This window comes from Crocodylus siamensis, chromosome 1 (genome assembly GCF_052110815.1).
Source record: "Crocodylus siamensis isolate JL-2025a chromosome 1, ASM5211081v1, whole genome shotgun sequence".
In the NCBI taxonomy this organism is placed as follows: Eukaryota; Metazoa; Chordata; order Crocodylia; family Crocodylidae; genus Crocodylus; species Crocodylus siamensis.
In genome coordinates this window covers 18,055,862-18,082,824 of record NC_143395.1, presented here as the reverse complement: position 1 = coordinate 18,082,824, position 26,963 = coordinate 18,055,862, and the positions used below count along the sequence as shown (strand labels likewise).

The 26,963-nt window shown below is 39.9% G+C and overlaps 1 protein-coding gene across 1 annotated transcript; it reads right to left on the bottom strand.

The window, feature by feature from the left end:
- Positions 1-1,705: 1,705 nt before the first annotated feature.
- Positions 1,706-16,169, bottom strand: RAD51AP2 (RAD51 associated protein 2). The gene is made up of 3 exons (XM_090031369.1): positions 12,170-16,169; positions 6,431-6,517; positions 1,706-1,824 (listed from the first exon to the last, which is right to left on the bottom strand). The coding sequence occupies exons 1-3, from the start codon at positions 16,161-16,163 to the stop codon at positions 1,706-1,708; spliced, it is 4,200 nt and encodes a 1,399-aa protein (XP_089887495.1). The 5' UTR covers positions 16,164-16,169.
- Between the last annotated feature and the right edge of the window lie 10,794 nt (positions 16,170-26,963).

Sequence of the window (26,963 nt, the reverse complement as noted above, 5' to 3'; positions counted from 1 at the left end):
TTGAGTCTCAATAAGTGTCACAGCATGACCTAGTCATGGGAAAACAGAGCCAAGCAGGGTGTGAGAGCTGAAACTAAGGGTCACAATACTGGGTATTAGTCAGAGCCCAAGGTTCATGCCAGAAAATGAAACAGGTTTGTGGTTGAAACAGGCTGTTAGATGAGCCAGGAGGTCCAAGGCAGGAACAAGGTCTGAAAATGCTGTTGCTGGGACCAGGGAAGTGGGAGAGTTTCTCCAGATAACCTCATTCCCCATAGGGAACCTCATGAGAGGGCCCAGGCTGGGCTAGAGCTGGCATTTGGGTGGTGCTGTAACCCAGGCCTCTGGGGGGGCAGGAGACTGAGATCAGATGAGAATTCTGGGAAGGAAAATTAAGACTGGCTGGGATCCCACATTGCAAAACTAGGACTGGCTAAGCAGTGAGACTATAAATGTGATGAGAAATCTGAGAAGTAGATTCTGTGACTGATTGGATAAGGAAAATGGGACTAGGATAACTAGTAAAGACAGGAACAGGATAAGGATCATCTGGAGGGAAAGGAGCAGAAGGGGCAAGTTTGGTGAGAGTAGGCATAAGAATCAGCACACTTCCCTGGTTGTCTGTATTGTAAAGTAAATAATCCCAATCTTTCCAATCTCTCTATATGAAAGTTTCTCAAGGCCTTTAGTCATTTTCATTACCCTTCCCTGAATCCTCTACAGTTCTGCAATAGCCCTTTAAAGATAAGTTGACAAGAGCTGTACACAATATTCCAGATGAGGCTGTGCTATTTATTAATATTATTGAATGATCGGTATTGTATAATTGTATATTGTAATGTGTTTTATCATTCATTATGGATTATAATATTTTCTTTGCCTTCTGAGCACAGGCGCATACTCAGAGCTGTCTACAATGACATCCAGGTTCCCCTTAATTCAGAATCCATAGAGTGTAAGAGTAATTTAAAATTTTCCCTCCATATACAACTTATTTGCTTTATGTGCCAGCACCATTGTTCCGCTTTGTTCAGGTGAAGCCAAATCCCTCAATATTAGCTCCTCCACAGGTTCTCCAATGCCTAATAGTTACAAATAGTTTATAGTTATAAACCCCTCTCCTTTTCATCATCTTTCAATCATGCATTGGAAACCCTGAAATATCTCCTGTCCAGCACAGTATGGATTATGTTTTAGAGAAAGCTACTACTGAAGCCGTAAAACTATTCCTTCTACCTAGTAGTGTAAATTTAGCTTCTAGAATACTTCTCCTTCATTTTCCTAGAATACTGGTAGCTACTGATTTTATAAAAATACTAATTGGATTCTAAAAAGAATATAAAACATACAGGCTATTTTACTATTTTATTTTTCTGTTGTATAAAATAGACAACAGACAACATAGTGGATATCGTAATACATCATGAAAAATACATGCATCAGATTTTTAAATGTTACATAAACTTTAATAGTTTCTTATTTTCCATTACCATTTTTACTTATAAATATTCATCAAAAATCTCTCTGTTGCTGAATAGTCACAAAAGCATATCTAAATAAATCACCAAATGGTACAGCAGCATTAATATGTTAAAATTAAAGAAACATTTAACTATCCACTTTAACAACCTACAAATATTTCAACAATTCTCAGGTAAAGTAATCCGTAGTGTTCTAGTACAATTTTCTGTACTCTAGTACAGCGTTGATAAAATAATCTGAAAATTTATTTCAGATATGGATGAAGCTGTCTGGTCTTAGCTTTTCTTGAAAGCCCAATCCTGATAGGCCCGTTGCATGTTTTAAGAGGGTGAACTCGTACAATTTCATGTGGCAAATAATATCCTGAATATATATTCAAGAGAGAGAGAGAAGTATATAAACAACACAAGCAAAACATGCATATCTAAATCACATTCCTTCAAGACACAGAAATCAACCATGGATATTTTACTGGATATTTGACAGTTAGATATTTTAGAAGTGGAACTAGATCCACAAAAGGACTTAGAAGTCACAGTACTGAGAGCTAAGAGATTCTACCTAGCAGAGTCTACATCCCTAAGGCAGGTGCATAAAGTCCCTACGCTATGCCAGGGAAAATTCAGACACTTAAGAATAATGAGTCAGAATGCAGAGTGGGGGACCACCTAAACTGGCAAGCAGGATATGCCAGAGAGAGGGGATTGTTTTAAACTCCACTCTTCTCAAGGATTTAGGTACCTAACTTTAGATTATGCAGAGATGCCTGACTCCACTTGGGATTAATAGCCATAAACCCTCTCTTGAAGTCAAACTAATAAATCCTTTCCCAAAAATATATGAGGATTCAGGATAGCACCCTCTTTTTGTCCAATCTAGTGGTTAGAGTACTCACTATATATTGGGTGTCTGTATATATGTTCTGTACTCCATCAGCAGAGGGTGTTACCTGACCTGCATTATCTTGTGTTACTGTTTGCTGTTCTAATTAGTGTTAATGGTAGTTCGCTGTTTGTAATAAAGATGGTTCCCTTGTTCTTCCCTGCATGATCTCTCTGGGGCAAGAATCCCACAGATACACAATACTGGCAAAGAGTACAGGGTCTGGGTGAGTAGGATGTTTCCAGTGCTTCCATCAAGAGAACAGAGGGAAAAACTTTCAGAGATCCGTGCTGCAAATAAACAGGGCCTGGGGCTCTTTTCCTCCCATGAGGTGGCCTGTGCAGTTGCTCTCTAGCATGGCTACTTTAGGTTACATTGAAGAATTTTATATTTCCAGTCCATCCACCCAGGGCTCTTATGCTGACCAGCTACATTTCTATGTGGAAGCCAGTAAGATTACTCATGATAATCAGAAAAGCGCAGGGTTACTGAGCATCCCTTGAAGACTTTTCAGATTATTTGCTCACTTGTTTCCCCCATCTACCCCCATAACAAGTCCTACCATGAGATCCTTCAATTGCTTTTTAAAAAATCACTTTGCACCAGCCCTGTCCAAAACCATTCACCAGTTCCATTTCAACCAATGAAATCTGCTGCCAGAGGACAGAATTGCTGCGTCCATAGCAGACTTGGGTTAACTGTCTAAGAGCTTTAATTGTGGTCTGGAGTCTACCCCTACAACAAAACTTCTTGCAAGGCATAACTTAACAATTACCATGGCTCAAGAAAAAGCCCTTGCATATGAAGCTGCCTTACTCCATTCAAGGGAAATCTGAACATCATCTGCAAAACTGATGTCAGCTGAGATATACCAAGTGCATTCAAGGGAGAAATGTTCAAGCAAGTAACTCTGTACACTGTTACATGTTGGAGTTCTGCACAACTACTAATGAACCACCAGCTAAAAACTTGTTTGGTTCAGCTCCATCCAGATATGGTGCTGAATACCAGATGTGGCAAGAAATCCAGTTCTCCAAGAAACGGGATGTTTTGTCTCTAAGTACCTGTGAACCAGATGAACTTCTGTGTATCATAAATTACATGACTGGGCTACAGTGGATGCCTGCATCTACCCTTGGAGTTGCAGAGCCAGTGTCATATAAAATCCAGACTCCAAACTGAAAGACACTTTACAGACACTTTGATCAGATGTAGCATCAAGTCTCAGATGATGTGACTTGTGTAGTACCACAAAGTGTTGCACTGCTACTGGAACCTGTTCTGATGAGTCCATTAGCTACTATTTTAGACCCATCAAGATTCCAGTGGCTGGAGCTATTCTAGAACAGCTAAAGGAGCCCATAGTAGTTACCACTGAAACATCTGTTACCCCTGAAGTAGGCCGCATAAGATGGGTCACTGTCTGACCCAAATACTTCTAGGACTGTGTTATCTAGGGAGGAGAGATATTATGTACTGGGTGTCTTTATGTCTATGTTCTGTACTTCATCAGCAGAGGGCACTGCCCAAACTGCATTATCTTGTGTTGCTGTTTGCTGTTTAGATTAGTGTTAAGGGTAGTTAGTTCTTGTTAATAAACATGGTTGCCTTGGTCTTCCCTGCATGATGTTTCCAAGACAACAGTCCCATAGGTACACTATAGTACTCACAAAGGCTATAAGGCAACTGCCTGAAGAGAAATGAACCCATATTTCCTACTTTCCAAGTGAATACTTTACACATGGACTGTATAGTATCTGGATGGGGTTTGCTCAGTCTAACTGTTTCACTTTCTATTAAGTTATGAAATATTCAATTTGGCAGGGAAAGAGGAGGAGAGTGAGCACAAATCTATAGACTAGTAGGTAGGGTATTCACATGAAAGGTGTAAACCTGGCTTCCAAAGAACATTTCATTAAATTCTGGAGTAGGGGCTGAGAAGAATTCTGTTTTATCTATTAGAAAACCAAAGTGCAGCTTGAAAGTAATTCTGAGTTAACCAACTAATCTGTAGAAGGGATGCAATTACCCCTTCTTGGCATATAAGTGCCCCATTATAGGAATAGGAAGGTGGCTGTGCTTCCTAGAGGGTGGTCCCAGTTGAAACAGAATTCTGCACCAAGTCTTCTCTCATGTGAGTGCCCCAAGAACTAAGCCATAGATGTCAGAAGCTGTACTTTTAAGAGGCTCCCACAAGAGCCAGGTGGAACAGAATGTTGCCTTCCGCAGAGGCTGACATTATTTAATGCAGATCACTTAGAAATTTGACACTGATTCAAGTCAGACATCTTGGGCACCTATACACGTGCAGCGAGGCAGCTCTGATGCGCTGTAATTACAGCACACTGGAGCAGACTTGATTAATTAAGTCTGCTGCAGTGTGGTAATTACCATGGTCCAGCAGACTCCAGCATCAAATGTATCTGCATTCGTGCTGAAAATGGCAGTAGGGGAACTTTAGCTAAAGCTCGTTCGATAAGCTTTAGTTAAAACGCCCCGCCAACATTTTTCAGCATGGGAACACTGATACACATGACAATCCAGATTTTTTAAGTAGAGCAGCTCCTGAAGCCACTCTAATTAAAGCACCTCCCCCCCCACCGCTCCCAGAGCATGTGTATAAACTTCCCATGGGACAGATGCTATTCCATCTGTTAGGCATATAAGTCCAAAAAAACTGTTACTACAAACGATAGTTGTGTCCTCCACTTCCTATCTGCTGTTTTGTGACCCTTTTTAAGGGTCAGATGAATGTGTATTACCTAAGGAGACACATTAATATTTTTTTAGGGACTTGACGATGAAATAGGATCACACATTGGGGTACCTAAGTCCAATTCCGCAGCCAATAGATAGCATATGGTCCCTTGTTGCTGGGTTGTTTTTTTCTGAACATATGATACCAAGAATAACATTCAGTAAGACAATACTCTGAGTGAAAGAGTATATTCCATATATAATATGAAACAGATGAATATACCAAGACTATGAAAAGAATGTGAAAACATAGAAGAGCTTATAAGTAAAGTAAATATTATAAAAATTGGAAATGTAATTTGTAATGTCATGAAAGAAAAAAGTACCTATTACTGAGTTAAAAGTTTGTCATCTCATTGGTTTTACTGAAAGGATGAGGACACTAGAAGAACAGATGAGACCCACATGGTCATGTAATAGTGTCAGGCAATTCAGAGTCTCATTGTTGATTCTCAGGTTTTTATATATATTTGAAATTCTGTATTAGGTTAATTATTAATTATCATGTTTATATTTGGCTGGAGAAAATATAGGAAGCACTACCTTTAATAAAAACTCAGAGCTGGTTATTATTTTGTACAGAGGTCCTTATTACACAATGCTAACCAGTTAGAGCTCACTGGTGCTGAGGTTTTCTGAACACAGAAAACAAAGCAGCATATTGGGCAATAGGAACGGGCAAGAAGCAGAAAACAAGGTAGCATTTCTAAAAGAATTATACAAGAAAAAAGGACTCCACATGGGATAACAAGGGATGGCTGCATCTTTAAAACTAGTTTGGAAGTTGGAAGATCCGCCTTTAGCTCCTGGATCTAACACAGACTTCCTGTAGATTCAAATTCACTTAATCTCTATATGTATCAGTTGCCATTTTCTATGATGAAAAATATACTCCTACTTCTTGTCATTCTTTTATGTTTAGACTGCAATCTCTCTTTTCCTCTCTGCTTTATGTGTGTGTTTCCAAAGATGATCTGAATTCAGTGCAGATGATGCTAATGAAGTACAATTATAATAAACTTAAATGAAGTAAAAGATACTTCACACCAATCACTGAAATAAGAAAAGGTATAATCTTCACCATGAAGGTTGTGAGGTTGAGGGATGCCAGAACTAAAAACCTTTCTATTTTAATTATTAGAATGCAGCCCAAAATTTACCTAGGCATGAATTAAGTATTTGCAAATGAAAAATAATACTGGACAACAACAATAAGGCAGAGCAATTGAAAACAAATGCTAAGGTGGATAAAATGAAAATAAATTAAAATAAACATTAAAAAAATACTAATATTGATATTATATAACTAGCAGAACAATTTTATTCTTACCTCTTTGTTTCTGTAAACTGAAATTTTCTTCCTTAATAAACAAATGAGATGAAAAAGCAGGATTCCATGGGTGCACCTTTTTACAAGCTGAATCAAAATAATTTTAAAACAGAAATGTAAACAAAGCAGTGGATTGCTATGTATAGATATACAGATAATTAAAAGTAGCATTTGGTGCTGTTTGTAAAAAAGTATGAGAAGTAAAAATATATTTAAATTACACAAATTCTGCTTCTCTAGCATAAGCAGTTCTGTTTATACACTATTCACCACTTGTTACTCTTTTACTCGGCCTTTTCCAGAAAGACATATAGATAAAAATATTTTACTTCTGTTTCCTAATTTTCACTCGTTATTATACACACAAAACTATACTGAAGGAATGCTATTAAAGCTGTAAAAGCAAACACTCAGAAGTTAGGAAATGCTTGAAGTAAGCCTGCCTGTGCAGCATTTTTTTAGCATATTTGTATATATGAATTATGATACAATCTTTAGTTATGTCGTTGCATGCTATTGTCACTACTGAGACTCTGTTTCATTCATTGCATCTGATGGACTGAGCTTAATTAATGGGAAGCTATTCAATATTTTGTTTTATTTTTAAGTGTGATGCGTGGCAATAGGGTTTCACATTAGTACCCAAAGGTAGTGTTCACTTTTTTACCAGTCATCTAACTGGGTGTTTTTTGGTCATCTACAGAGAATTTTTAAGATTTATGTGTTTAGGGGAATTTTATTCCTGATCATGTAGCCATGTGTTTGTGAATGACTGAGCAATTTTGTAGTTGCTCAGACTGAGCACGCACAGTAGTGGCCATAGAGCCTCTTATGGATGCACAGCAGACTTAGACTCCTAAAAATTCCTAGCATCGCACTCTGAATACGATGCTACTGGTCAGCCAGTATTCATATCCTTCTCCTTGAGACTGCTCCTTTGACATATTCACCATGAAGGTATCAATTTCTATAGGAATTGAGGGAGGATCTTAACAGAATATGTTCTTCTTGCTGTGCCCTGTAGAAAAATGAGTAGATAATCGTGTAATAAAACATTGTGTATTCGAGCCAGTCCAGAACTAAGTGTCACAGTGACAACTTTTGTGGGTGTCTGACCTACGGTGCTGTTCCAGAACTATGAGCAGCACCATAGGGACATGGCCAGATGTCCACCCCTGGAGTCTCCCCTTAGTTACACTGCTGACCCTTAGTTAAATCGTTCTTACACAGTGCCTCAGAATGAAATCCAAATCAGTAGCTAGCAAGGAGGTAGCCAATAGGAAAGACTAAACACAAGGGGACCTCTGAAATGGCTCAGATTTTTCTTTGAAAATATGACTGAAAGACAGCTAGTAGAGCTGTATAATAGAAGAATCACTCAGAAATGGGAGACTTTGGCTTTATTCCCCCAGCCTATGGAGGCTCAAGCCTATATCTCTCAGAAGAGTGTCCTGTAGGCTACAGATTAGTATACTCAGTTGACAGGGGAAGTCTTTGTTTCTAATCCCTATTCAAGGAACATTTTATCCAGTGACATTTCACGTAAAATACAGAAAGAGTCCTTATGGCAGAAACCAAAATGCAAGAATCCCACCTCCCTCTCTGCTGACTGCTCTAATCACCAGGCTGCAGAGCCTTTCTTTTCCCCTCTCCAGTCCCCTTCAGTTCTTTTCCAGTCCCCTCCCTTTCTTTTCTGCAGTGTTACAAGTTCAACAGCAAAGATAGAGAACATTCCTGCCCAACCTATAGCTTAGTAATTAGGAAATTTCTTGGGAGGTGGGATATGTGAACTTTAACCCATGCAAGCCGAGGATGGATCTGAACATAGGACTTATCTTTTCTGAGCAAGTGCACCAATCACAGGGTTACTAACTGAAAGACACCCCCACTAGCTGTGTTTTAAAAAAAAGAAGCTCCACCTGCATTGAGTAAGAAACCTGATATTATTGGTATATTTTATACATATATTCAGAATGCCTACTGACTTAAGATCATCGGGAGACTTGGGCAGATGAGCATTAGTCTCTGTGTTCTGATTGGGCTTGGGTTAGACAGGCCCATGGGCAGATGTAGGATTTTGAAAAAGGGAGGGCAGGTGGTGTGAAGAGTCATCCTATAACACAATGCATCTTTTTCTTGAATTAAAAAGAAACTAGAAGCTTTACTAATATGTTGGGGCCTATTCAGTCCAAGCAAAAACAAGCAAAAATATATATAACTGAGTCAGTTATATAATAATATAGCAATATAATTGGGGCCTATTCAGTTCAAGCAAAAAACAAATATAACTGAGTCATTATGGGCCTAAGTACCAGCTCTATGGGGCAGGCACCAGGTACCTAAGAGTATAGCTGTTATGCCCCAGCCTCGCCACAGACAGACCTGCTCCCTGCACTTACACACAGGCATACCCTAGACACTTCACTATGGCCTGAGCATACCCTTCCCCCTGTCCTATGCATTGCCCCCACCACCTCAAATGCACCTGGCTCCACTATCCTACATATCCTCAATGCTCAGCCCCACCCCAGTGCCTCAAGCCGTATCTTCTCCCACTATCCCACTCAAGCCCCAGTGAGTCTTACCTGCCCCCTCACTGTCCCCATGAATCCACTGCACTCTGCACAGACTCAACCACACTGCATCCCCTAGCCCAGGGGCGGGCAAAGTGCGGCCCGCCAGGCCATTCTATTTGGCTCGCGGGGCCCCTAAAAAATTTAGAAAATTAGTCTTTATCTGCCCCTGGCTGCCTGTCACGCAGCCCTCAATGGCTTGCCAAAACTAAGCAGCCCTCTACCCAAAACAATTGCCTACCCCTGCCCTAGCCCCTCACCCTCTGAGCATTCAATGCTCACTGAAGCCCCTCACACACCCTGGGCCCTACTCACCCACAATTCCTCTGGCTCCTGACTCTCCCTTCATGCTCTGTTTCACCCCTACAGCCCACGCCACCCTGCTTAGCTCCAAACCTGATCTGCTTCTCACACCTTCTGCTTCCATAACACCCAGACTTTCACTCCACACCCCTCTACCCCATAGGCCCCACTCTCCCCCAAAGCCCGTTAGAGCCCATGACCCCTCATGGCCCCTGGGAACCCTTTTATCTCAAAACTGATCACAAACAGTTCCCCCATTCCTCAGAGCACCCAAACATGGGGCAGGTCAGAGAAGGAATGTAACTGCCCTCTGCATTGCTTCCCCACTCCTAACAGCATGGCTGTAGCTGGCCTCCACTGCCCCCCACCCTCAACATACAGAAACAAACAGTTGAGGTCAGGGAAGGACGTGCTTCACCCACTGGCAACACCCCTGCCTGGAGAGAAACCTCTCTCATGTATTCATGCTCAAAGTTGTGCTGCCCTGGTTATGCCTAAGGACCACTCAAGCCATGGTTTCATGATGTTTGTGGAAACCGTGAAAAATGGTGGTTTCTGCGAACACCATGGAAAACAGCAGTTTCCATGATTTTGTGCAGAATCACTGGGACAAAACTTATTAAAAGTAAAATGCTTTCTCCCCAGTGGAAGCCAGCAGCTGCTGCGGCCCAGCCTCACAGCTCGCAGCCTGCAGCTCGCAGCCCACTGGGTGGGGAAGGAAGCTGCTGACATGAACAGGAGAAGCCAAAATGGCAGTCGCCCCCATCCTCCCTCTGCCACTAATTGGCAAAGAGGGCTGCCTTTCATGAAGACCCACCCCTCTTCACCAGTCAGCAGTGAGGGGCGAAGCTGCATGAAGGGCAGCCATTTTTACTGATCAGCATTGATGGGTCGGGCCACACAGAAGACCTCGCTCGGCCAGCAGCAGTGAAGGGCAGGGCCACTTCAGTGACACAGGGGCCATGAAATTGGCTCCAGGCACCACGAATGCTCAGTTTTTCCTTTGCTTTGGCACAGTCTAAGTAGATCCCTAGTTATACCACTCTTTCAGCCTCCCGCTGCCTGTGTCATGTGATGCACTGAATAACCAAGGAAGGAGTCACTGCAATAACTTACCTCTTCACTGCACATTTACAACTCCCTCCTGCCTTTGACTGTTGCATTCTGCACACCTCATCCTGCTTTTAGCCCTGCCTCTCCCTGTCTCTGATCTGTTGTGACTTCAAACCCGCTATGAACAAAGCCACCCAGTGCAGGTTATTAGCACAATTGTATTGGATATGCCAGGGGATGAACAGAGGAACATTATTGGGAGTGGATACCAGACAGAATAACTGTAGAAGAAAGGCTACCTTTATTAGAGGAAGGTGAAAAGTCATTAACACCAATGGAATAAGGAAATTAGGAGAAATCAAATAGATAAGCCATGAAATCATTTGACTCCCTCAGCTCCTCCAGAATAGAAATATGACTCCCCGTAGCAGGCAGTTTACTCTATACTTTCAGTGGAGCAGGAATCAAAGAGGGATATAGCTTCACCCCCAAGCCTCCCCACTCCCTCCCCCCCCACTTCCCCCAATCCACTCCTGCACAGGCCCCAAACTACACATAGCAGAAGCAAAATACTATTTGCTAGAAAGGTTTAGTTTTAAAGAGAAAGATAGCTAGTTATTTCAGGCAGCAGCGGAGTGGGGCCCAGTTCAATTCCACCTAATTCCTGCTTTAGGTGTCCTTCCTTTGTTGGATCAAGCTCAGTTCCAGATGTCCAAATTAAAGTTTCACAGGAAACTTTAATTCTCACACTTCCTAACTTTTAGCACTTGACTTTGAAGCTTTAATAACATTCTTTGGTCTTATTTTTTTGACTTGCGTATGGGTGCTGGTTTCATTATTTTTACAAAAGCCAACTAAAGCAAAAACAAACAGCTTCCATTATATGGCATTATATTGATATCCACATAGTTCATCAGCAGAGTCCACTGCAGAGATCCACTACAGAAACTTCAGCATTGAAACTAACTGGCTGATAACTGCACTCAACTTCAGCATTGAAACTAACTGGCTGATAACTGCACTCAACCATCACCATCTGTGTGGACTTGAGTAGGGGGCAAACTTTGCCAGTGGGTTTAATAAATATCTGCTGAAACAGGAATGAAGAGCCTCCAGAATCTTTGCTACCATTCCAGGCTCCAGGGGACTTGTCCTCTACTAGACAAAGGACATTCTGCCCTTTGTCCTCAAGAGTTATCCATTCTTCTGTGTTCTGTCCAGCCTGTGCTTGTCCCAGCCTTACTAACACAACAGCTCCTTGTTCCAGTCCCATCCCACTTGCTTGCCAGTCTAACACTTCACTCCTTTGGCTTTTCACCATAGACTCAGTCTTCTTGGCTAGGCACTCCTAGTCTGCTTTTTCAGGCTCAGTGCCCAAATCCTAATCTCTCTTGCAACTTCCCACCTCTCCACTCTCTACACTTAGACCCATTCTTCCAACCTAGCTCCTTACCCTCACCTGGGTCATTTCAGTATTTCACTGCTGGCTCCCAGGCCAATCCCTCTCTTCCTTACCCACCATGCTGGCTCCCAGGACCAGACTCCCTACCTGGGATCTTTATCCCTTCTCAGTATCCCACAGATACCTGCACAGGTCCAGTAGGGCAAAGACAATTTATGGTACATGGGCTTTCCAGAATGGACCATAAAAAATCTTCCAAAACTAGGTTAATTTGATGCTATATGACAGGAGGGGAAGCTTCCTGAACCTCTTGTCCCTAGTAACACCCCTGATGAAGAGTACAAATGTGGCTGTCAGGTATTTATTAATGTAATAGATAATATGTTTATAATAATTCCATATGCTTACCTTTGTCAGGTGTGTAAAGCAATTCTTCATCTGGCATATCTGAAGAACAAGATTCATGCTCTTCCTGCCCTCCATTTCTAGCTATTTTTTCCATCAGTGAACTTTGGTTTTGCTTATTTACATTTTCCCCTGCTATAATACCACAGACTGGAGAGGAAATGCATACTTTCTTTTGAGAAATGCTTTTTGAGAGATGCTGTTCTTCCATCTCCTCAGAATTATTTAATTCAAAAGAATGTCCTTGTATGTTTGTTTCTACTTTGGATATATTCTTTTCATTTTCTTTACTAATTTCATGAAATACACAAAGCTCTTCTAACACTAAATCATATTTGCTCTTCAGGTCAAATTCAGTTATATTTTTTATTTTTGAATCATCTACATCTTCCAAGCATCCATTGTTCTTTATAGATAAATGTGTTTTTAATTTTTCTCCTGAAGCATGGCATATTTCAGATTCATCCTCTGAATGTGACAAAATTAAGCCAATTGCTGTTTTTCCATTCATTTCAGTCTGTTTTTCATTTTTCTGAGTTATGTAATTTTGCTTTGCACTTATTTCTCCCTCCTCATTTAAATACTCAAGATTTTGTGTCATAGTCATTGGCTCTGAATTGAATGTGCCAAAATTACTGTCTGTCTGAATGTCTTCATATAGAGAAAATGTTGTCATTTCCTCCCCCTGAGTTTTAGAGTATAAGTTGTTATCAGATACTGTAGAATTTGTTACAGCCGGGTATTGTACAATACTGTTAATTTCTTCATATTGGATTTTTGTATCTTGACCCAGGGAAATCCTGCATTGACTCTCTCCAGATTTTTTCATTTTATCCTCACCTGGAAGAGGACCACTGTGGAATGCAGAGGTGTCACATTGTCGATCACCTGAAAAACTGATGTTTCCAAAATTGATACCACTAGCAGGGACATTTACGTATTTATATTCATTTTCTAAATAGTAGATATGGGGATCTATATCTTTTGTATATTCCATTTTGTTTCTTTGACTGCTTTGTTGTAACAGAGAACTACATGTTGGTACCATTGTTGGTGGCAGTCCAGGGAGAAGAACATCATTTAATTTATCAGGGACACAATACATATTTGTTAAACTGGAGACTTTTCTGTCTTCAATGCAAATTTCATTGTTAGAATTAACATGTTTTATAAATTGAATCTGGTCTAATTCCTCAGAATCAGTACTAAGAGGAATTTTTTCATATGTGTCAAAAATAAAAGAAGTACATTTTTGAGTAGCAAGATTACAGGAATTTCTTGGCAATTCTCTATAATTGCAATAGTCTTTTTTGTCAATGCTTACTTTTTTAGTTGTTCTCAGAAATTTTGGAAAAAAATATCTAGCTTCACTTGTAAAGCTTATTCTATTTCTGAGTATCTTGGTTTTGGATTTTTTATTTTCACTCAAAATAAAATGCAAAGTTTTCAACTTTTCCATAATAAAATTGCTACTATTGTACATTTTGATTTGTTTCTTTTTCTTCTTCTGTTTTAATGTAACCACTGGCTTATGCAAATTTGAACATTTCCTAGTCAACTTCTCAATTTTTATTTGTGAAACAGAAGGTAAATAATTCAGTCTAAATTTTATTTTCATCAGATCCTGTATTTTGTTGGTGTTACACCAAAATGTTTTCCACAAGCAAAAGCTATCAAAATTGTCAGCTGGTAAAATCAGACTCATATCTTTCCCTTCACTATTAAACATCGAAACAGTATTGTGTATTTCTATATCCTCACTGTATTGTGTAACACATCTTCCTTTAGGTGATTTTCTTTGCTGTTTATGAAACAAAGTTTCCATAGTTAGAACATAGGAATCCTCCTTGTTAGCTATAGTTCTAGAAAAACGCATGTTGTGATGCAATTCATAAATGATGTTTTTCATTAATGTAGAGCTTATATTTTCTTTGCATATGCTTGGATAAGTTTTGTAAATTTGCTGAGATTGTGTGTTTTTGGTCCAACTATTATTCAAGGATATGTTAAATTGTATTTGTTTTCTGCAATATAAAGCATATTTCTCCACTCGTGTACATTTTTCTTCAATTGGATGTAAACAACTTATAATACCAAAAAAAGCAGCACAATTTGTTATTGTTGTCACATTTTTATATTCCAAAAGCTTAGCTTGCAAATTAATCTGTGTATCACTATTGTTACTATTATTACAAATACTTGGTATTACCTCTAAAATGATGTATTGTTTTTTTGACTTTAAAATTTCATACAAAAGATACCAGCTTATGATAATGTCAGCCTCTTTATATTTGTTCACATCTTTATATGAAGGCCATACTTTGAAACCTCTAAGTAACTTGTCATGAAAACAGATTTTTCGTTCTGACAATTTTTTTCTAGTCAATACATTGCAACTGTCTCTTGAACATGGCATATCCTGCCCAGGATTATAAGGGCAATTACCTGCAGTTGCAACATGTGTAGTTAATTGCAGTTTGATGTCAATTATTTTTGTTGAAGCAAGCATTAATTCTACATTCATATTATAATTAGAATAGTCCATATCATAATTTATGCTTAAAACTTCTTTCCTTAGTACTTCTGTTATCAATGGAATAGTTGTATTTTGTATATTAAATATCTCCACATTCTTACAACTGACTTTTCCCAAGGTGCATTTCAAAATATTAATAGAATTGCTACATATGTTGTTTTGAGATTTTCCAGAGCCAACGTATGTATGAATTCTTAGGTTTTTTTGTTCTTGCTCTTCACTACTATCTGAATTTTTAAGTTTTTTCCCCTCAAAATTATTTTCAGCAAACATTAAATCACACTCAACATTATCACAGTTGTACCTGAAATTAGCCAAACGCATTTTTTTCACATCCACTGCTAAAGACCCAGGAACTTGGTTATTGATAGATTGATGGTTACATTCATTACATTTTGAATGAACAGAAGAAGCGTTCACAGCACTGTTATCATTTTGCAACTTTTCTTTCTCAGCCTCAGAAATGTTTTGGGAACAGTAAACCTTTTCACGTTGCATTACATATGTTTGATTTTTAATGTTTTTCTCTTGTATTTTCAAATTACTGGATAGACTTTTTTTATTTAATATATTTGACACACTAGGAAATTTACGTATGTTCTCATTCATAAAAAATTTAGAATGGAGGATTTCCAAAGTTTCTCTACTCTGAAAAGAGTTTAAGATAGGAAGTATAAATGATTTTCTTTTTCTTTTATTATCTAGTTGCTCATTATTTTCCTCTGTGGGCAGTTTTTTCAGACAATTGTTTCTGTCCTTATTCTCTGTTTCTTGGTATACAGAATTAATGTTACATACAAATGGAACATCTAAAACCTGGTGTTCTTTCAACTTTTCATCAGTGTCAATTTTCTGACTTGATATTTTCACCTGAAACAAGGCTGTGTTTAAAGATGAAACTGAAGCATTCCCTTTGAGTTCATTATCACTGTTCTTGTTATTATTTTTGTCTATATTTGTGCTCAGCTCTCCCTGGAATGACTTTATTTCATACAGACTTTTCCATTTTTTGTTAACATTCCATATGTTGTATGAGCTTGTGCTGGAAAGTTGTCCACATTCATTCAATAAAGTGTCATCTTTTAAAATATTATGGTCTGCATTCTCAGGATTCCATGACTTAGTGCACAGTTTATTTTTTAAGAGTCTGCATTTCAGTTTGTCATTAATCCAAGGTTTAAAATAGGTAAACTGACTTGTCCTACTTTTCTTTTCGATATCACTGCTTTCCTTTTCTAATCTCCAAGCATGTTGACTTAAATTATATGATCCTTCTGATACATATTTATTTGATGAGTTTGTATGTTCACCCACACATAATGTTCTTTGCTCTAACTGATGTTGCTCCCATTTCTCTATCTTTTTCCTATTATTTTCTATCTTAATTCGCTTTGGATGAAGGTAGCCTTCAGTTTCATCTGATGACATAGATAGAAATGTCTGGCAGCACGTGCTTTTCATATTCAAGAAAATAGCTTGATAAGACAGTCCTGAAATTTAAAGAAATATGTCAACATTAAAAGTAAAGCAATTTTTAAAATATTGCATACAAAAAAACATATAAAATGAAGTGACTAAGAAATATTTTATATAAAGCTACTAGTAATTTTACTACCAGGCTACCATAAGGGAGATAAAGAAACTCTTCTGTATTTATATTGACTCTGTATCCATCACTCGTATGAAATAAAGCTGATGAAAGATAGCATAATGGACATTTACTGGCAAAATAAAGATCCAGAGACATATGACTTTTTAGACAGAAGCAATCAATTCCTTATAAATCAGACACACTTGTGACCATAAAGGCCAGGTACACACATTACACTTGTATAAGTGATTGGAAACCAGTCCTTACCCAGAACAGAACAGAAGTTCAGCACACACAACCAGTCTATACTCATAACACAACAGATGTTTGGCACACACAAACTGGTTCAAAAATGGTGGAACCCAGACTAAGATTTGCATCCTTCCCGCCATCAAAGGGCAAATGTGTGTTCTGTTTGCTACCACTCTAAACTATACCACTTATCAAAAACCATGTAACTTAGGTCAATTCTAGTTCAGGCTTTTTGAATGTCTGTACCTAGCCAAAATAGAAGCAGCTGCTTCCAGTGAGTCAAGAGAATGGCAGCTTTAAAAACAGAACCATATTAGTAATATTACCATGTCAATAATAATAATAATAATAAATTATTAATTAGTGATTATATTACCATGTTGGAAATAATTAATTCCTAATTAGCAATAATAATTAATAATAATACCATATTAGTAATGCATTTACCCACTGAATTTTGCTACAAACTAATCACGATGAATTTCAAACAAAAAATACAATCCTGAGTTAATCAGTATCAAGAGTGGAGGCCCTTTTAAGCTAGTCGACAAAACCCAGACAATGTTCTCTTTATTACCCAGTGATTTGTTCAAAATTCACGCCAAATTCACGATTAATTAGGAAACTCAGAGAAACATCTCCAAAACCACCCTAGAGATTGCAAGTGACAGAAACATTACAATCTGATGATGAGGAAGACATATTTCAATCTTCCACAATATCTGCATGACAGATGCAGTAATGTACAGAATCAGCTTAACTGGAAGCATCTTTCTGTAAAGACCATAAAGCATCTTTGTTTTAAACTGCATATTCCCAGTACATGGAGCCTGTTTGGGCAAAATGAACTTTTCCTTTTTTTTTTTATTTAACGGAGGAGAAGTCATCATTTATTGCAGATAAAGTACTATTGCTTTAAATGCTATACACAATTTCACTTTCTGTAAGGTAAAGCAGGGCACATCAGGCTGGGTGTCCAGTATCTGGGGCATCTCGGGCTATGTGCACATAGGGTTTGATCTTGGCTTGCCAATGGAAATACAGCCAAAAGTACGCGTCAGGTAGTGTGCCAAGCACCGTGATTTAAGGACTGCATAGCAGCAGTTCTGCTACTTTAATGGCTATAGGGAAACCTGACTAGGCAGGGAAAATGCTCTGAGAAGGTGGGATATTTATACTATGGGATACAGGAGACACTCACCTCCTACCTCTGAGGCAGTAGTGGCCCCCAGTGAACTTTTCCTGCCTTTTTATCCGTTCAGTGATGTAGCTCTCTCCACACTAACACTTCTTCTTTCACAGTAAAGCTGCCCGCTGTCATCACTCCTCTCTGAGGTGTTTCCCCTTCAGTAAAGCTGCCTGCCCCTCTCTCCCCTCTCTGAGGTAAATGTCCACCCTCCCTGTAAGGCTGCCAGCTCCTCTCTGAGGTGTTTCCCCCCCTAAAGCTGCCAGCCCTTCTCTCCCCTCTCTGAGGTAGATGTCTACCCTCTCTGTAAGGCTGCTGGCCCCTCTCTCCCCTCTCTGAGGTAGATGTCTACCCTCTCTGTAAGGCTGCTGGCCCCTCTCTCCCCTCTCTGAGGTAGATGTCTACCCTCTCTGTAAGGCTGCTGGCCCCTCTCTCCCCTCTCTGAGGTAGATGTCTACCCTCTCTGTAAGGCTGCCAGGCCCCCTCTCCCCTCTCTGAGGTAGATGTCTACCCTCTCTGTAAGGCTGCTGGGCCCTCTCTCCCCTCTCTGAGGTAGATGTTTACCCTCTCTGTACAGGTGCCAGCCCCTCTCTCTGCTCTCTGAGGTGTTTCCCCCTCAGTGAAGCTGCCTGCCCCACTGTCCCCTCCCTGCGGTAATTTTTCCCCACCCTCCCAGTCAAGCCCTGCCCCTCTCTGGTGGTTTCCTCCTCAGTAAAGCTGCCTGACTCTTCCCTCTCTCTAAGGTGGCTTCTCCCTGTATGAAGCTCCTGTCCCCCTTTGCCCCCAGTGAGGCTGCCCAGTCTGGGCTCCCTTTTCTGAGGTGGCTTTCCACCTTCACTGAGGCTTCCTGCCCCTCGCTGAAGTTGCACCTACTTTTCCTCCACCCTGGATGCAGCATGAGCCCAGCAAATATGACAGGTTGGGCAGGAAACCTGAGTATGTGCTGTATGCTCAGGCTCTAGATAGGGACACGATCGCTATACTGCTTCCCTGCTGGCCTGAAAGCGGCCCATCAATCAGAGGGAAAAACCTTCTGCCTACTCAGATCCTCTTCTCCCAGAGAGAAATGGATTGATTGCATAGGTGTATCTCTCCCCCTGGTCACCGAGCCTGAAGACAGGAGCCCAGCCCCTCCCATTTCTTGGCGAATGAGGGATACATCAAAGGACTTGTGCATCTCCCAGACATGAGGGGACAGAGCAGGTTGGGATTGTGCACAAAGGAGCTGCAGGTCCAGGCCAATAAATAGCAGGAAAGGAAAGCCTGGATCTGACAGCGATCTGTCTAGATGCCTTCAGAAGGCATTCGTCACAGAGCAGTTCCTCCCGAATGGGACCTGTATTTCATGAAACGATACCTTTTTCATGCCGTAAAGGATTATTGGCACTGGAAACAGTGCAACAGTGAGTGCCCATATTGCACACGAAGGGACCATCTGTGCTGGAAACTCTCCTGCGGATGACACCTATTTTGCACCGAGGAATCGTGTCTGAATTGCCTCACTGCTAAGGCTTCCACCACACATCCGCAGCGGAAATGTTTTCTAAGTGTTTTAAAATGGGTCCAGTAAAAATAGGTGCAGTTGCCTTCACTGCATTATAGTTTAAACAGATTTCAATCAGTTTAGTTCTACTGAACCCGTTTTAAAACTGGCTGGAATATTAAAAAATTCCCCTCGTCCTAGGGGGCGGTTCAAAGCGACTGAAGAGTATGAGCTGAGCTCCCTTGGCCACATTTGAAAATTTCAGTTTATAAATAAGTGTAACCCTTCTGGGAGTTATGCTTATTTGTGTAGGCCTTCAGGGTGCTGCATCATTGATGCGCTACTTCAAAGTCTAACCACAGCATTTACCTTTATATGGTTAGTCATCTTAAATCCTATATTGTGACACCTTCTAACATACAATGAACAAAATTAAACCATACATTCCTCTCTGAATTCAAAGTTACCATGAACACTTACATGAACAAAGCTCCTATATTAGGGAAACAGCAATTTTACATAGTATTTGTTTTAATGTACATACGCTAGCTAAGCTTTCTTTATAATTATACATTTACAAGTTTGTATAACTGAAGGAAAGCTGAATGAGAAAATGTTTTCTTCTCTTTGAAGATCAAACAAACTGTGAGCAAGACTGGCACTTGAGAGAGAACCATTCGCAGATCAGAAATGTCAGGTCCTGGAAAAAGTATTTATCTTAATAAGGTAACATAAAAAAAATGGAGGTTTGAGGCTGATCAGCACTCCGAGGAAGTAAAATCCCTTGACCTGAAACCCTATCATTTTAAAACATTATTTTATGTACAATTGTTCTGTTAAACTACAAACCTAATAAAGTCATGTGCCCTCTCTGCCTCAGCTCTCCAATCTGTAAAAGTAGGATAATGATACTGACCGTCTTTGTAAACTGCTGTCAGACCTATTGATAAAATGTGCTATAGAAGCCCGAAGTGTTATTTGTTGGGCCCCATCTATATATTACACTTAAGGTATGATGAAGCAGTTAAGTGGTCATCCAGCCACACATTCAATCAATTAATGCCATGTTAAAAGGAGGAATAAGCTACAAAGTTATTCCGCAAAATATGGAATATAATGAAATATTAAAAATATGGAATATTTTGCGGAATAACTTTGTACCTGCTTCCAATCATGCTATTGAACATGAAACCAGGAGTCCCTGTGGCTGAGACCCCTATCAGCAAGGTCTCATTTAGCTCAATCTTTGGAAAGTTTTGCTTTATGCCTACACTGTCATCCTGCCAAGGCAGCTTTTGTTCTTATGTTCTTATATTCACATGATTAGTGGGTACTTTTCTATCCATTGTAGTCTTTCTGTCTTTCTTTAAATATGTGCCTAAGGTCAGGTACAGACATTACACTTTTACCAGTATAAGTGATCAGAAACCAGTTTATACCCATAGCAAAATAGAAGTTCAGCACACTTGGACTGGTTTCACAATTTTTAAACCAGTCTATGATTTGCCCCCTCCTCCCCTTCCCCACCAAAGGGTGAATGTGTGTTCTGTTCACTACCACTACGCCACTTACAGAAAGTCATGTAACATTTAAATCAATTTCGCCTCAGGCTTTTTGAATGGCTGTACCTACCCTAAGTGCTGTTCTTGAACATGCTTTACTAAATTTGGACCGTTATTAGGAGTTGGATAGGTAGTCCAACTAGTGAAAAGCATCATAGTTTTAAATTGAATTTCAAAAAAGTTTTAATTTACTTTTTACCATTTTTAATTTTACCTTGTATCTTTTAACTAATTATTTTATTCCTTGAATGCTGATTATCTAAAATAGTAATTTTTTTCATCCCCATAAGGATATTGAATTTAACAATGGGGTAAATTCTGAATAAATCCTATGAAATTTAATATTGTGCTGCAAAAGAGTCTATACAATGCATTGCCTTAATATTGCCCTTGGGTTACATAGCTAGGATATTATTTCCTTAATGCTACAGTAATAATATTGGAAGATAGCCACCTTCCCTATGTAATATATTTCTATATTTTTTAAGTAACAGTTATATGTACTAAGCAACTTTGAAAAATACCTAACCGTAAGCTTCTGAAGCAGTATAGGTATACCTTTATAGTCATAGTTTCATAGTTGGTAGGGTCGGAAGGGACCTGAGCAGATCATCAAGTCTGACCCCCTGCTGTGGCTGGAAAGAGTACTGGGGACAAATGACCCGAGCAAGGTGTTCATCTAGCCTTGTCTTAAAGACCCCCAGGGTAGGAGCCAGCACCACTTCTCTTGGAAGTAAGTTCCAGATACTACCCGCCCTGACCGTGAAGTAGCACCTCCTGATACCTAGCCTAAATCTACCCTCTGCCAGCTTCTGACTGTTACTTCTTGTCACTCCTGGGAGTGCTCGGAGGAACAGGGACTCCCCCAATGCCTGCTGGCCTCCCCTGACTAGTTTGTAAATGGCCACTAGATCCCCCCTCAGCCTTCTCATGTGGAGGCTGAACAGGTACAGGTCCCTTAGCCTTTCCTTGTAAGGCCTGCCCTGCTGCCCCCAATCATGTGAGTGGCCCTCCTCTGGACCCTCTCCATGTTGGCCCTCTTGAAGTGCAGCGCCCAGAACTGGATGCAGTACTGCAACTGCGGCCCGACCAGTGTCGTATAGAGGGGGAGGATCACTTCCTTGGACCTGCTTGAGATGCATCTGTGAATGCATGACAAGGTATGGTTGGCCTTCCTGACCACGTCCCCACGTTGTTGGTCCATGTTCATTCTGGCATCAATAATGACTCCAAGATCCTTTTCTGCCTCTGCACTGACAAAAAGGGAGTTCCCCAGCCTGTAGGTATGGTGCTGGTTCTTCCTCCCCAGGTGCATCACCTTGCACTTGTCAGTGTTGAAACCCATTCTGTTCTCATCCTCCCACCCTTGTAACCTGTCTAGGTCTGATTGCAGCCTATTTCTTCCTTCTAGTGTGCTCACTTCCCCCCACATCTTAGTGTTATCTGCGAATTTGAACAGGGTACTTTTTACACCCTCATCCAAGTCGCTGATGAAGATGTTGAACAGTGCAGGCCCGAGGTCTGAGCCGTGGGGGACCCCACTGCCCACATCCCTCCAGGTTGAATAGGACCCATCCACTACCACTCACTGGGTGCAGCCCTTCAGCCAGTTAGTGACCCGTTTGACTATGTAGGTGTCGATGCCACAGTCCCCCAGTTTTTTAATGAGAATGTGGTGAGAGACGATGTCGAAGGCCTTCCTAAAGTCCAGAAAGACTACATCCATGTAAGGATTGTGTGGCCTGGTTATAGAAGGCCACCAGGTTGATCTGACAGGACCTGCCACTAATGAACCTCTGTTGGTTGCCCCTAAGGATAACTGCTGGTCCCTTGTGGACATGCGCTATAATTCTCTCAAAAAGCTTCCCTAGGATCAAGGTAAGACTAGCTGGCCTATAGTTTCCTGGGTCCTCCTTCCTCCTTTTTTGAAAATGGGAACCACATTGGCCCTTTTCCAGTCCTCTGGCACCACACCAGAGCACCACAAGTGCTCATAAAGCCATGCCAGGGGTTCCGCAATGACCTCAGCCAATTCCCTCAGCGCTCTGGGGTGGAGATCATCAGGACCAGCTGATTTAAATATATCCAGTCACTCCAGAAGTTCCCTTACAAGAACATATTACAAGAACATAGATTTTTTTTCTATTTTTTTTAATTATCTCCATAAGTTTTAACCAATAATGTTGTAAGTTAGATATATATATGTTAAATTACACCCTAATAGTGTTTCTATACCATCTTTTTTGTTCTTTATAAAAGTATTAACACATAATTGCCGAACATAATTTCAACAAGTGCTCAATTTAAACTCTGGACATAAAAGTTAGAAAGTTAACCACTGTGAAATATCCTCCTTTGGGAAATGCATATTAAATCAGGCATGATAATTAAAATAACTGGAGATAAACATGTTTTAATTTTTGTTGAGTAAGACAAAAGCTAAACAGTTAGAATAGAAAATACTTCAATAAGCCTGACATGAAAAATGATCTTGACAGAGTTTCATTGTTTCACTGCATCTGTTCAACCTTTATAATATGTTCCATAGTAGAGTGCTCTTCATAACAATATACTGATTTTTCCCCGGTTATCTTTCTCTTTCGATTCCCTAACTAAAAGAAAAGCATGAATTTGATATTTAACATGGATTTATCTCCTGCTAGGATGGGTAAAATCATGATGTATTCTTGTTAGGTGAGATTGACAAGTAGTTGATTACTTATGCAACATGTTTCAAAGCACAGAGAAGGAAGTTTGTGGGGAGGGTTGCTTTTTTGGGGTGGGGCAGTTGGCAGGGGAGCGATACCTATATTGTATCACCTGTATAGTTGGAAAAGATCTCATGAATGAAACATGTAACTGGTGTTCAATCCTTTACCTTAAATTTTATGGTTTTAGTGGCAATGACACACTAGGAATTCTAACTGAAATTTAGCTAAGTTTTTGTGGAGCTATGTCATTATAAGTTCTTCTGTGATCTTCTGATTATATTTCATTTATTCATCCAAACATAATAGAAAAACACTTATATCTAATAACATTCAGTACCAGTATATGGATTTTCCACTGTTTCTAGCATCTCATACAACTGAAATATCTTTGCTCATTTTGATATATCTGTGAAAAATTCTAGTTATTTATCATTGTCTCGTGTTTCATCAGACCTGTTCACTTCTGGATTACTTATTCCTCTGGAACACTTTTATTAAGTATTTTTCAAGCAATGTAGTGACATCTAATTGACTATTTATGCCATCTTAAAATAGTTGACAACACTGTAGGTGCAGCTGACAGCACTGGCTATTACTAGAGTTATCTGATAGTTCTCATTATAAATCTCCATAATAAACTATTTGTGATGAAATTTCCCATGCTGAAAATCTGTTTTGGCTTAATTTTTTTTGGAAATTTTCTGCTCAAATGGTCATATTGTTTCTGAGAACTGAATTCAACACAATCACCCTGATTCTCTGTGGATATCTCCTAATGTAATCATTGACATCATTTAAAAGTAGGTTTAAAATTCTATCATTCTAAGCTGGTAACATGTCTGTGCTTATCTAGATTAGAAAAAAAATATTGATTAGAGTAGGTCAGTGGTGTCAAACATATAGCCTATGGGTAGCAGGCTGACCCCACATGCTAAGCCAGTCTAGCAGGAGCTAGACCCAGCACCACAGGCACTGTTCACAGCATGGGAGATCTGTCTGGGGAGTGTGCTTCATATGGCATCTACACCAGACTGATTCTGCACGCTGGCTCTGGGGCTCATCTGGATCAGGCTGTGTCAGAACCAGTGCACAGGGCTGGTCCAGCACAGGCATCACACACAGCATATGCCCCATGTCATCTCCCCATGCCACTTGCAGCATATCCCAGCCCCACTCTGGGGCTGACACTACCTGCAGCTAATGGGCTGGTCCCAGCACTGTACATGCTGCCCATGGTACAGGGGGCTAGCACAGGGCATGTACTGCATGCTGCAGCCTGCCAGGTCAGCCCTGCTTGTTGACTGTGGCACAGCCTGGGATCTGATCCAGACCAGCCCCAGAGTCAGAGCTACATGAGTTAGACACCCCTAATTAGGTCACAAGTAGGTCAGGGTTAGATCAGAGTTCAGCCACTTTTCCTAGCCTAAATAAAACTTATATTTGTTCTACCATATAGGAATTGTAGTTTTATGTTCCCTTTATGCTCATTCTGCACAGAAATAAATAACTGTACAAGATTGTCAGAGCGTATGACCACAAATTTATCCACATACATAGAATAATATAAAATAAAGAATATGAAATAATGAATAGGCTTTCCTAATGGAAAATACATTTTCTATCTGTAAAATAGTTTCCATCTAAAAATACAAAGTCAGCAAAATAAAGACCTTAGAAAAAAGAAAAGGATGTATTATTTTCTTAATTCTTTTTTTAAAAAAGAGACAACCATTAGAAGTCTCTCCCCTACCTATTCCAAATATTCTTCTCTTTTAATGCTTTATCAGCATCCAATCTTCTCTTTTTTTTAACATTCAGTAGGGCAACGAGGGCGGGGTGAGTGGACACTGACTTAGAGTCAGGGTATTCAACCTCCTGCCCTTGGGCCAATGGTCTGGGGAGCCATTGCATTGATAGTAGCACAATGTTACTAACTGAAATTAACTCTCAATCTCCTCCCTAATGAATTTTTGTAAATTAAATAATCCCAAAAGAACAGTGTGAGCATTTATATGGATAAGTTTTCATGCTCTTGGCTCATTTGCATATTTCTTCTCGATTAATCCACAAGACGCTGCTTCCCTTGTCTTTTTCACAGCAGCAAGATGATTCAGTTCCAAGATCAATATTTATTCACCAAGGACCTTATTCCAAAAATAACATTTTTTGGTGCATAAAGACAGAAACCTAAAAGTAGGTGATTTCTTTAACTCCAATGAAATTCTTTTGCAGATTAACAATAATGTTGATGTTTTAAAGATTTGATCTTTAATCAACTAAGATCTTTAAAGAACAACAACAAGAAGAAGTATCTCTTTCAAGTATCATGGAAACACTTTCTGATGACTGTAGTGCTTTCTATCTTGAGTAGATTCATGAAAGCCTTACCTCACTACTATTCATAGTAGTAAACACTATACTTAACAGTAAGTCTTGCAGCGTTGCTTCCTAAATCAATGAACACCTCAAATTTTGGTAAATCAATTCAGCTAATATCTCCTCTTCAGTACCTAGAGAACCATGTTAATTGAATATTAATTGTTATTCAGAAAGGCAACTCAGCACCTGCTTCAACATTCAGCTTGTGAGTAACCCCACTGTACCCAATGAGAATAGTCCTGATCTTAAAGTTTGGTACATGCATACTTCACTGAAGCATAACCACATATCATGAAGATGACCTGAATGACTCAGAATTGCAGATTCATTTGCTACTTATACTTGCTACTTTTTGAATAGGTGCTTCTAGAAGGCAAAGTACTTTATATTTAATCATTTCTGACCGAGTGAAGATACAATACTCATTACTGTTCCTATTTTTCTTAGACTAGAAAGGCCTCTCTCTTTTCTATCAAAGAGTTGTAACGCCTACAGGGTTAGATCCAATATGGAAACCAGAGGCAATCAACTTCCAATTAAGTGCGTTCCCAGGAGGGTGGGAGGGTTGCAAACCCAAGACAATTTTCTTACTAACAATCTGCAACTTTTTAATGATGACCAACATTTTTTTAATGACATAAGTTTTATGTAATGTAAATGTAACCTTTCTGCCTGGCCCTGGACAAGGGCCTAGCTAAAATGTAGGGTTTGAAACCAACCATAGCAAAAAAGTTTCATCATCAGTAAAAAGTTTGCAGATTATCAGTAAAAATATATTCCTGAGTTAGCAATCCTACTTCACAGCAGCAGTTCTTTTATACCATGATGTTTCATCCCAGGGGTCTTTTACTCCCACACTCTGATATCTTTGATCATACTCCACACCATGCTGCCTCACCAGCCCACTCTCCACCCTTACATGCACCAGCCCTGCCCACATGTCCCTGCAGCGGAAGACTATTATCTGCCTACCTGTGAGGCAACCAGTGTTAAAGGCAGGAATGTAATATAGTAGCAACTGGCCATGCCCACCAGCCTGCAGTACATCAGCAACCTATTTTAAGGCCATCCTGGTGGTGCTCCATGTGCATGACACC

Coding starts and splice junctions, on each gene's coding strand:
- RAD51AP2 (XM_090031369.1), bottom strand. CDS start 16,163: ATGAAAAGCACGTGCTGCCAGACATTTCTATCTATGTCATCAGATGAA. Junction 6,518..12,169: donor GCTTTACACACCTGACAAAG/GTAAGCATATGG, acceptor ATTTTGATTCAG/CTTGTAAAAAGGTGCACCCA. Junction 1,825..6,430: donor CAGTTTACAGAAACAAAGAG/GTAAGAATAAAA, acceptor ATATATATTCAG/GATATTATTTGCCACATGAA.